The sequence below is a fragment of the Schistocerca gregaria genome, chromosome 1 (genome assembly GCF_023897955.1).
Source record: "Schistocerca gregaria isolate iqSchGreg1 chromosome 1, iqSchGreg1.2, whole genome shotgun sequence".
In the NCBI taxonomy this organism is placed as follows: Eukaryota; Metazoa; Arthropoda; class Insecta; order Orthoptera; family Acrididae; genus Schistocerca; species Schistocerca gregaria.
The window spans coordinates 1,071,125,269-1,071,137,965 of NC_064920.1; the positions used below are offsets into that span (position 1 = coordinate 1,071,125,269).

At 38.2% G+C, this 12,697-nt stretch overlaps 1 protein-coding gene across 2 annotated transcripts in view; it reads left to right on the plus strand.

Moving 5' to 3' along the window:
* The window catches only part of LOC126281608 (protein kinase C, brain isozyme), a 1,181,175-nt gene that overhangs the window by 1,130,153 nt on the left and 38,325 nt on the right, over positions 1–12,697 (plus strand). For both annotated transcript variants that reach the window (XM_049980720.1, XM_049980728.1), the window contains 3 exons: positions 1,083–1,256; positions 10,317–10,408; positions 10,495–10,696. In XM_049980720.1, coding sequence (XP_049836677.1) covers positions 1,083–1,256; positions 10,317–10,408; positions 10,495–10,696 — 468 coding nt within the window. The remainder of the gene's footprint in view (positions 1–1,082; positions 1,257–10,316; positions 10,409–10,494; positions 10,697–12,697) is intronic.

Consider the following 12,697-nt stretch of genomic DNA (forward strand, 5'->3'; position numbering starts at 1 on the left):
ATATAAAGTTTGATAATTAGGTGCGTACATTATATATGGCCTAGTAAAGGCATTTGACTCAATATGACACCACCACATATTAACAGAAGTAAGACCATTTAGGGTATCAAATAAAATTTATGACTGGATTGAGAATTTCTTAGTAGGAGGAATACAACATTTTGGATGGAGACTCATTGACAAGTTTAAAAGTGATAACAGACATGCCCCAAAGGAGTAGGTTTGGACCATTGCTGTTTGTGTTGTACTTGTATATTAATGTCGGGGGAAGCAAAATTATTATTAATCTCAGATTCTTGCATATGGTGCAGTTATCTATAATGAAGGACTATCTGAAGAAAGTTAGACAAATATTCAATCAGATCTTGATAAGACTTCAATGTGATGCAGAGACTGGCCACTTACTTTAAATGTTTGGAAATGTAAAATTTTTCACTTCGCTAAACATAGAACCTAGTTTCCTCTTAATAAATTTCAATGACCCTTTCCTGGAATCAGTCAGTTCATACAAATACCTGGGTGTAACAATTTGAAAGGATTTTGAAATAGAGTAATCACATAGTCTCTGTTCTAGGTAAAGTAGGTGGCAGACTTTGTTTCATTGGTAGGATACTTGTAAAAATGCTGTCTACAAAGGAGTTGGCTTGTAAGATGATGCAATCCATCATAGAATATTACTCAACTGTAGGATACAGACCAATGCGATTTATTAGTATCCTCATATTTCATTATATACAAACACACAGAATTTGTCATAGATAATAATAATACATGAAACAACTGACAATGATAGTTATATCAGTGAGATGGAAATGAAGAAAATTAATTAATGTATAGAATGTGGTTTTTAAAAAGAAGGTTAAAGAAACTTGTGAGTGGTTGGGGTGAAAAGTCAGTCAGTGGACTACAGATTACTTAATCAAATTTTGTATGTTTTATCATTTGTGGTGCCTAACTCTTGAAAAATCTTTGCTCATTTGGTTCATACAATGTAATGCACACATACACTTGTATGCACTTGCTGAATATTATTTCTGTGTGGAAATGATCAATGAAAGTATAATATGCTTGTTAATTTTTAGGTTATGTTAGCAGAAAGGAAAGGAACAGATGAATTGTATGCAATTAAAATACTGAAGAAAGATATCATCATTCAGGATGATGATGTAGAATGTACAATGGTTGAAAAGCGAGTGTTGGCCTTATCAAGCAAACCACCCTTCCTTGTTCAGTTGCATTCCTGTTTTCAGACTATGGTAAATATTTAGTATAATTTCTTATGATATTATTCTGAAAGTCACTTTACTAATTTAAAAAAAAATTGCAATCTAACAGTGTTACCTGGCTGAAGGACAAGTAAATAGAAATAGAGAACATACTGTGCTCTTATATGTTTCTTAGATGGGTGTAACATACATAGTCATAATGTATGAAAAATAGTCTTATGGTTTAAATGTAAGTTAACAAGTACTGTTTTCAAATTACATTGTCTGGTATGCACTACTTCATACTTAGTCCATCCATGTCAAGCTGGATCATTCACATTTTTGTCACTCACTTGGCTATGTTTCCCCATTGATTGATTTGATATTTCTTTAACATTTATTATTTTGGTTCTCTAATTTTAGTTGATGTTTTGCTATTTTATCCTGTGGTTGGCTACTAGCATTTTTCTCACTGATCATATTTCTTCCAAAGAATTTACAACAATAATAAATTTACTGTGCAGTTCCTTAAGCTCTGATGATAAATACCAATGTTCTGACATAAGCTATGACTTCTTCACTCTAAGAACACTCTCTCATTTTGGTGGCCAATGGTAGCAGCTGTTTTGATAGAAGTCAGAGGAAGTGTCTGTTAGAAGTCAGAAGATGGTGCATGATTTCTGAAAGATATTCATTTGTTTCCAGTCACTACCAACCATAACTGTCAATAATGAGTGAAAAGAGAACTTTCACTGCATGCATCAAGAAATTCAAACCATTTTAAGATCAGTTATGTATGCTATATCTCTGATATTTAACACTGCATATTACGTGTAACTCTGCATATTATGTTTTGCCCATAGCATGCCTCGATTGATGTGGCCATGGGCTGGTGCAACATGAACACCATATTTCATGAAACTTCCACATGGGAAAAATGTATTAAAAACAAAGATTCCAAGACTTACCAAGTGGGAAAGTGCCGGTAGACAGGCACAATAAAATAACACACAAACACTCACACAAAATTACGAGCTTCGTCAGAAAAGAGAGAAGGAGAAGGAAAGAGGAAAGATGTGGGTTTTAAGGGAGAGGGTAAGGAGCCATTCTAATCTCGGGAGCGGAAAGACTTACCTTAGGGGGAAAAAAGGATAGGTATATAAGTGACCAGGATACAAGTGTTCTTAGAGTGGATAATCAACACTGCCAATTGGAATTTTGATGTTTTATATTATCATATAATCTTATATTTCATTTTTTATATTGTTTGTATTATTGCTTCCATGTATTATTTCTGTCTGTTAACACTGGTGCTGGCTTCTTGTAGTGTACTGCTGTTAGTTCTTATACCTTTGATGAAATGGATATTTGTGGAAGTATGGTTCCGCCATCTGCTGTCCCCTTCCTCTTCAGCTCCAAGTCCGTATCTCTCTCTCACTATCTCTCTCTTCCTCTTTCATGTTTAATACATACCCTCAGTGTAGTAATTTAAGGTACCTTAGAATTTTCTATTTTACTTTATCAATTACACGAGTGGCACACACAAAATAAAATGAGTGAATATCTTCAATTTCCTATCTAAGTTCATGTAAATTTCTTGTAGCTCTAGGACTTCCCTCTCAAATTTAATTTGTCTGAATGTCAATGTCAGTGCCTTACTTACTGTACATTAGCCTCATTTGATATTCATCACTTTTTATATTCTATGCATTTGTGTGTGTGTGTGTGTGTGTGTGTGTGTGTGTGTGTGTGTGTGTGTGTGTGTGTCTAAAATCCATGAATAACTCTGAAAGTATGATAGGAGCTGAAAAGTTTCTGGGACAAAAGTTGCATGGGATAATGGGGGCCATAATATGATGATGGGTTTTTGTTGCTAGGTGAGGTCACTTCAGAGGTATGAAAGTCTACTTTGTTTTCTTAAATGGGAATCTACAGTTTTGTACTTATATTCTGATAGTGTCTATCAAGATGAATCCAATGATGTGTAACAGTAAGATCTTTGAAGGTCAACGAAGGTCACAAAGGTGGCAGGAACGTCCATTTACAGAAGGTGTTCGAAGAGATGACCATTGGTATCAATGCAGCGATGCAATATTCTTTTCATGGATTGAGTGCTATTCTTTCTCACTTCAGAACTTACCAGAATACATGCTCTGACAGTTCTCTTGTGCATATCTTCAGGTGTAGTTGGAATGTCTGTACAAAACAACATCTTTCATGAATCCCCACAAGAAAAAATTGAGGAGCGTCAAATCTGGTGAATGAACCAGCCATGACACATCTCCTCCATGTCCAATCCAATGATTTGGGAATTGTCTCTGCAACTCATTTCCAGCCATCAGTGAAAAATGTGCTAGACACCCATTGTGCTGATACCACATTCTGTTCCTTGTTCCTACAGGTATTTCTTCCAATAACAGACCTAATGTTTCTTGCAGGATTATGGTCTACTTCTTACCATTAAGATTTCCTTCAATGAAATAGGGGCCTATAATTCTTTCCTCCAGAAACCCACACCATAAATTCACCGACCATGGTTTGTAGTATATAACTTGCCACAGCCAACATGGATTTTCAGTTGCCTTATAATGCATGTTGTGCAAATTAACATTTCCATGGTTCATGAATGTAGCCTCATTAGTAAATAAAAGCAAATTAATAAATGTGTCATGAAGTTGAGCCCATCGGCAGAATTCAGTGTGATGCATACAATCTGTACCAGTTAATTCTTGGTGGAGACTGATGTAGTAAGGATGATAATTACGGTGATGCAGAACACTAACAACACTACTCTGACTCATGCCAGATTCCCTTGCGATTTCATGCAAACTGACACAAGGATCTCAAACCACTGTGGCAAGAGTACCAATTACTATTTCCTCATTAGTAACTTCCTTTGCTGGATATGTTTCTGATGCATTAAAGATCCAATTGTTCTCAATTTATCATACCCTACACATTGTACATTTAAATATGTGTGAGTACGTTGAGGATATCTTTCGCGTATAACTCTCTAGCTCTCACTGAATTTTGTTGGCATTCCGTAAATGAAACATGTATCAACTTGTTCTTGGAAAGAATACATTCACTTGATTCGATGATACTAGTCTTACCATTCCTATTAGTGTTGTAAACACCATTCGACAGTTTTGCAATACATGTAAATGGCACGTTAGATGGATAGGCCGTATTCGGCAAGATATACGAGAGAGAATTGTCAGAGCATGTGCTTTGATAAGAGCCAAAGTGGTAAGGAATACCAGTCAATCCATGATAAGAAGATTGAGGCACTTCATTGAATGAATGCCAGTGGTCATCAGTTCAAACACCTTCTGTTAATGGACATTCATGCCACCTTTTTGACCTCCATTGACCTTCAAAGACCTCACTGTTACACATTGTTGGATATGTCTCAGTAGCTGCTAACAGAAAATAAGTACCAAACTATAACATCCCTTTTAAAGAAACAAAATGGACCTTTATATCTCTGATGTGACCCCACATAGCAAAAAAACACAAAAAAAAGCCAACATCATTTTATGGCCCCCATAGTCCATGCAACATTTGTCCCACAAACTTTTCAGCTACTATCATACTTTCAGAATTATTGTAGGTGGCAATAGTTAGTGACTCACACTGTATATGACCCATCCAGTTAGCCGTATGGTCTAACACATGGCTTTCCGGACTGGGAAGGAGCACCTGGTCCCTGGCACGAATCCACCTGGTGGACTTTGTTAAGATCTGGTGAGCTGGCCAGTCTGTGGATGGTTTTTAGGCGGTTTCCCATCTTCCTCAGCAAATGCAGGCTGGTTCCCGTTATTCCGCTCAGCTACACTATGTTGGCGATTGCTACACAAACAAGTTCTCCACATACACGTAGATCACCATTACTTTACCACGCAAACATAGGGGTTACGCTCGTCTGGTGTGAGATGTTCCTGGAGGGGGGTGGGGGTCCGAACTGATGCTTTAACCCTGATAGGGTGGTTCGGTGTGGGGTGGCGGAGGGGTGAAGTGGACTGCAGTTGTCGTCGTGGGGTTGTGGACCACTGCTGTGGCAGGGAAAGAGCCTCTCCATCATTTCTAGGCCCCCGGTTCATGTACAATACACCCTTTATATGTCGTTGTTGTGGTCTTCAGTCCTAAGACTGGTTTGATGCAGCTCTCCATGCTACTGTATCCTGTGCAAGCTTCATCTCCCAGTACCTACTGCAACATACATTCTTCTGAATCTGCTTAGTGTATTCATCTCTTGGTCTCCCTCTACGATTTTTACCCTCCATGCTGCTCTCCAATGCAAAATTGGTGAACCCTTGATGCCTCAGAACATGTCCTACCAACTGATCCCTTCTTCTGGTCAAGTTGTGCCACAAACTTCTCTTCTCCCCAATCCTATTCAATACTTCCTCATTACTTACGTGATCTACTCATCTAATCTTCAGCATTCTTCTGTAGCACCACATTTCGAAAGCTTCTTTTCTCTTCTTGTCCAAACTAGTTTCACTTCCATACATGGCTACACTCCATACAAATACTTTCAGAAACGACTTCCTGACACTTAAATCTATGCTCGATGTTAAAAAATGTCTCTTCTTCAGAAACGCTTTCCTTGCCATTGCCAGTCTACATTTTATATCCTCTCTACTTCGACCATCATCAGTTATTTTACTTCCTAAATAGCAAAACTCCTTTACTACTTTAAGTGTCTCACTTCCTAATCTGATTCCCTCAGCATCACTCAACTTAATTCGACTACATTCCATTATCCTCATTTTGCTTTTGTTGGTGTTCATCTTATACCCTCTTTTCAAAGACACTGTCCATTCCGTTCAACTGCTCTTCCAAGTCCTTTGCTGTCTCTGACAGAATTACGATGTCATCGGCAAACCTCAAAGTTTTTATTTCTTCTCCATGGATTTTAATACCTACTCCGAATTTTTCTTTTGTTTCCTTCACTGCTTGCTCAATATACAGATTGAATAACATCGGGGAGAGACTACAACCCTGTCTCACTCCCTTCCCAACCACTGCTTCCCTTGACTCTTATAACTGCCATCTGGTTTCTGTACAAATTGTAAATAGCCTTTCGCTCCCTGTATTTTACCCCTGCTACCTTTAGAATTTGAAAGAGAGTATTCCAGTCAACGTTGTCAAAAGCTTTCTCTAAGTCTACAAATGCCAGCAACGTAGGTTTGCCCTTCCTTAATCTAGCTTCTAAGATAAGTTGTAGGGTCAGTATTGCCTCACATGTTCCAACATTTCTACGGAATCCAAACTGATCTTCCCCGAGGTCGGCTTCTACCAGTTATTCCATTCCTCTGTAAAGAATTCATGTTAGTATTTTGCAGGTGTGACTTATTAAACTGATAGTTTGGTAATTTTCACATCTGTCAACACCTGTTTTCTTTGGGATTGGAATTATTATATTCTTCTTGAAGTCTGAGGGAATTTCTCCTGTCTCATACATCTTGCTCACCAGATGGTAGACTTTTGTCAGGACTGTCTCTCCCAAGGCTGTCAGTAGTTGCAATGGAATGTTGTCTACTCCTGGAACCTTGTTTCGACGCAGGTCTTTCAGTGCTCTGTCAAACTCTTCACGCAATATCGTATCTCCCATTTCATCTTCACCTACATACTCTTCCATTTCCATAATATTGTCCTCAAGTACATCGCCCTTGTATAGACCCTCTATATACTCCTTTCTCCATTCTGCTTTCCCTTCTTTGCTTAGAACTGGGTTTCCATCTGAGCTCTTGATGTTCATACAAGTGGTTCTCTCATCTCCAAAGGTCTCTTTAATTTTACTGTGGGCAGTATCTGTCTTACCCCTAGTGAGATAAGCTTGCACATCCTTACATTTGTCCTCTAGCCATCCCTGCTTAGCCATTTTGCACTTCCTGTCGATATCTTTTTTGAGACGTTTGTATTCCTTTTTGCCTGCTTCATTTACTGCATTTTTATATTTTCTCCTTTCATCAATTAAATTCAATATTTCTTCTGTTACCCAAGGATTTCTACTAGCCCTCGTCTTTTTACCTACTTGATCCTCTGCTGCCTTCACTACTTCATCCCTCAAAGCTACCCATTCTTCTTCTATTGTATTTCTTTCCCCCATTCCTGTGAATTGTTCCATTATGGTCTCCCTGAAACTCTGTACAACCTCTGGTTCTTTCAGTTTATCCAGGTCCCATCTCCTTAAATTCCCACCTTTTTGCAGTTTCTTCAGTTTTAATCTACAGTTCATAACCAATAGATTGTGGTCAGAGTCCACATCTGCCCCTGGAAATGTCTTACAATTTAAAACCTGGTTCCTAAATCTGTGTCTTACCATTATATAATCTATCTGAAACCTGTCAGTATCTCCAGGCTTCTTCCATGTATACAGCCTTCTTTTATGATGCTTGAACCAAGTGTTAGTTATAATTAAGTTGTGCTCTGTGCAATATTCTACCAGGCGGCTTCCTCTTTCATTTCTTTTCCCCAATCCATATCCACCTACTACGTTTCCTTCTCTGCCTTTTCCTATTACCAAATTCCAGTCACCCATGACTATTAAATTATCATCACCCTTCACTATCTGAATAATTTCTTTTATTTCATCATATATTTCTTCAATTTCTTCATCATTTGCAGATCTAGTTGGCATATAAATTTGTACTACTGTAGTAGGTGTGGGCATCGTATCTATCTTGGCCACAATAATGCGTTCACTATGCTGTTTGTAGTAGCTTACCCGCATTCCTATTTTCCTATTCTTTATTAAACCTACTCCTGCATTACCCCTATTTGATTTGTTCCTCCTGACACCAAACTTCACTGATTTCCACGATATCTAACTTTAACCTATCCATTTCCCTTTTTAAAATTTTCTAACCTACCTGTCCGATTAAGGGATCTGACATTCCACGCTCCAATCCGTAGAACGCCAGTTTTCTTTCTCCTGATAACGACATCCTCTTGAGTAGTCCCTGCCCGGAGATCCAAATGGGGGACTGTTTTACCTCCGGAATATTTTACCCTAGAGGATGCCATCATCATTTAATCATACAGTAAAGCCGCATGCCCTCGGGAAAACTTACGGCTGTAGTTTCCTCTTGCTTTCAGCCGTTCGCAGTACCAGCACAGCAAGGCCGTTTTGGTTATTGTTACAAGGCCAGATCAGTCAATAATCCAGACTGTTGCCCCTGCAACTACTGAAAAGGCTGCTGCCCCTCTTCAGGAACCACACGTTTGTCTGGCCTCTCAACAGATACCCCTACGTTGTGGTTGCACCTATGGCATATCATTTATATAAATAAAAAACAGAAGTGGCCCCAGCACTGACCTGTGGGGAACGCCCCACTTAACAATGCCCCATTGGGACTGAGCATTATTACCACTCTCAATATTGCAGAGAATTACCTTCTGCTTTCTGTTTTTAAAGTAAGAGGTGATCCAGTTGTAAGCTACTCCCCTTACTCCATAATGGTCCAACTTCTGCAGTAATATTTTGTTGTCAACACAGTCAAAAGCCTTTGTTAAATCAAAGAAAACACCTAGCATTCGCAGCGTTTTATTTAATCCATCCAAAACCTCACACAGAAAAGAGAATATATCAGTTTCATTTGTTAAATCATTTCTAAAACCAAACTGTACATTTGACAGCAAATTATGTGAATTTAAATCCTTCGGTAACCTTGTATATACAACCTTCTCAATAACTTTAGCAAACACCCATGGCATAGAAATAGGTCTAAAATTGTCAACATTATCCCTGTCTCCCTTTTTATAAAGTGGCTTCACTTCCGAGTACTTTAATCGGTCAGGAAACCGACCACTCCTGAAGGAAAAGTTACAGATATGGCTAAGTACTGGGCATGCAGATACATAGAACAATACTTCAGTATTCTGCTAGACCCCCCCCCCCCCCCCCCCCCCCGTCATATCCATGAGAGTTCTTGGTCTTTAGTGATTTAATTATTAACTTGATCTCCCTCTTGCCAGTATCATGGAGGAGCATTTCAGGTAACAATCTCGGAACACTTTTTTCTAAGAGCGCTATATGATTCCCTGTTCGGACTAGGTTTCTATTTAGTTCCCCTGCTATATTCAGAAAGTGATTATTAAATACTGTACGTATATGCAGCTTTTCAATAACATGGACATTCCCACTATGGACTGATTCTATATCCTCAACTTCTCTCTGCAGACCAGCCACTTCCTTTACGACTGACCATGTGGTTTTAATTTTATCCTGAGACTTAGCTATTCTGTGTGCATACCACATACATATTATGTTACAGGAAGATTTTCCAGATGTGCAGTTCAGAAAAGCTGGTGTTTGTGGGAAGAAACCAGATGACACTCTCTTTGAAGTAGTCATTAAAGTGAAGCACATCATGTTGGGCAGCATGTTCAGCAAATGGGTGGTTGAGCTGTTTCGTGGCCAGTTTGGCATTGGCTATTTGTGTAGAAAGACAACTTGTTATTTGTCATGCCAGTGTAGAAAATGGTTCTGTGGTTGCAGCTCAATTCATGGATCTCATAGTTGCTTTCACAGATAGCCCTGCTTATGTTAGTGTGCCACAGCAACTCTCTCTTTAGGTCTATTAAGCCTGAACTCTAGACACAAAATATTTTAACTTCTAATCAGAAAGCACAATTTAAATATAGTGCTAATACTCTCATAATGTGAAATGAGGTGACTTGTATTTTTATAGGGGAGAGTTTGTATTGATATTTAAATAAATCATAGAATTCAACTTTTGAGGAAAATCAAAATGTGATCAAGCCTGCAAATTCTACAATTTATTGTTGTTACATATGTGACCTGTCATAACTGTAATATCAGTAAAAGTCTTAGAATTTCATGAAACCATTTGCACTAACTCTGCTACAACATTATCACAGACTGGCAAAATTAAAATCATGTAGTGAGGCTCACTGAAAGCACAACAAAGAAGTCTGTCTTTAAGCACAAAAAACACTTTTCTTATTTTGAAGTGCACATAATTCTATCTGATATGCAAATTAATATGCATTAGTGTGGTTGAACTGCATTTTAATGTTGAAATGAGTACAGTGTTCACCAAAATACAAATTTAATTAAAATTCATTACTTCATTGCAGGACCGCTTGTATTTCGTGATGGAATATGTGAATGGAGGAGACTTAATGTTCCAGATACAGCAGTGTGGTAAATTTAAAGAACCTGTTGCTGTGTAAGTTTGATAGCTGTATCACATTTATTAATAGTATTTCAAACCTCTATAAGATGCTTGCACTAATGAATTTAAATAAATTCTAGGTTCTATGCTGCAGAGATTGCAATAGGACTATTTTTCCTTCATGCTCGAGGAATTGTATACCGAGATTTAAAACTGGACAACGTTCTTCTGGATCAGGATGGACATATTAAAATAGCTGATTTTGGCATGTGCAAAGAAGGTATAACTGGTGACAAGACAACAAAGACATTCTGTGGGACACCAGACTACATAGCACCAGAGGTAAGGATACTGATGTATGACTTGTGTGAACAGCAAATTTATGTTAACCAATATAACAACAATTGATAAAATGGCTACTTCCACATTATTGTCTGTTCATTTCTCTCTTCTGCTTCACAATAAATGTGCTTTGCTGAAAAAAGACCAAATTTTCTGCTTATGTACTAGTGTTCCTTTATCGTACCATGTTGATTGTTGCAATAAATCAGATTATCGAATTTAAATTTGTAGTTTCTAGAAGTTACAGTCTGCATGATGTTTAGATATGATCATCTGTCAAACTGCTTGAAATATAACAAAGACAAGCATTTCCACTTGCCTTGATATTACCCATATGGTAAATAGATATTAATTACTTTTCCTTTTTATGCAAATTACTTTTGAACAATGATTACCTAGTAAACATCAAAATTCTCTCATGGGTTATGTTTTCAAAGTTGTGGTTATTCAAGCAGTAATTTATACTTTGCTAATGTTTATGGTGCATTTAATTTGGTTGAGGAGTTTTTATCTTACAGAAGACATTGATATTTAAAATGCCATTACATATAAAGGTTCTTCAGTACTGAAATATGTTTGAATGTACCTTTGTGATAAATTGTAAAATTTAGTCAATTGATGAAAACTGTACAGCAATTATTTATGAACTTGTAGCAGTGGATGTCAACACACTCCGATATTGTGGTGAAGCTGTCAGAAAGAGTTCATGCCCTGTGCACCAGGAGAACTGTGGTTAATGTCACTTTGCTGCAGTGCAACACTCCTAGACTGTTTTATCTGACAAAAAAACTTCACTTAGTTACAATCAAGCTTGATTTATATACTTACCTTTAATGATTATTCTTTCTCATTTCATTATAGGTTTGAATTATTCTGCTTGTGATTCAGTGCCCTGATTTATTCTAAAATAAAAGTTGTTCTTGCTGAATCAGAATTAATATTTTTCATCTGTACTGGCTGAGTCATGAGCACTTCATGGTGTGTTCAGAAGCCTATCAACTAGTCTTGCAACAATGGTGACCCCAGTGTGACAAACCCAGTGACAATAAAATGCAATACAGTTAAATTATAACTGATTTTTCATGAGTCAATAACTTTTTGATATGGTAGATGTACCCACTGTACAAAGGCTCTCAGCATGACTACCCCAGCATTATAGATCAGTTGAGGCAAGTTTTTTTTTTTTCTGTGCTGGACTAACAGCAGGCTCCACAAAGTTTGTGTTAGTGGTCAGCCAATTAGACCATTGTTACACCACAAAAGTAAAGGACATAATAACCATGCCTTCTGAGATAGAATCATTTGGTACAAGACAGAGTTGATCCACATTGTGTCAGTTTCACAGGAAGGGTGAGGGGGTGAGCGCTTATGTAGGAAGACACTGGGGACAGAAAGTTATCTCAGTACCACCAACATCTGCGCAGGAGGGCAATGGGTGCACAGTATGGGGTACACTGTTGCACACACTATGGAGCAACTGGTTGCCATTATAGTGTACCAGACAGAGATGTCACTAAATGTCATACCAGACCTGGCAGATAGAATCCGGGATGCAGTTGTGCTACCCTCGTGCAGTTCAACAGTGGCAGCCTGCAGAAGCGACACACATGGGTTATGACAACCTCATGAACAAGGTTGAAGCTCTGAGTGACTTACAATCTGACTGAAATGCTAGAGGTCACTTCCAAGGAGGTCTAGGACTAATTCCTCTAAGAAATCTCCAGCAACAGGCAGTGCAACATAGCATGAAATTTGTCAGTATCATCAAAAGTTCAGAGACCAGGCATAGAAATGCACTTCACCATGCACTTTCCCAAACAGCAATGGCAATCAGAAGTAGGCACAGTTATCAGTCATCAGTCAACTTTGCTCCACCTCTTCATAACTGATCGAAAGGCAGAACAGGAGTTTCTAGTGGACATGGGATCCAATTTATGTATTGTTTCATGGGCCCTGTTGCATAAACATTGGCCACAGATGTTGTTCCACCTCTCTGTAGCC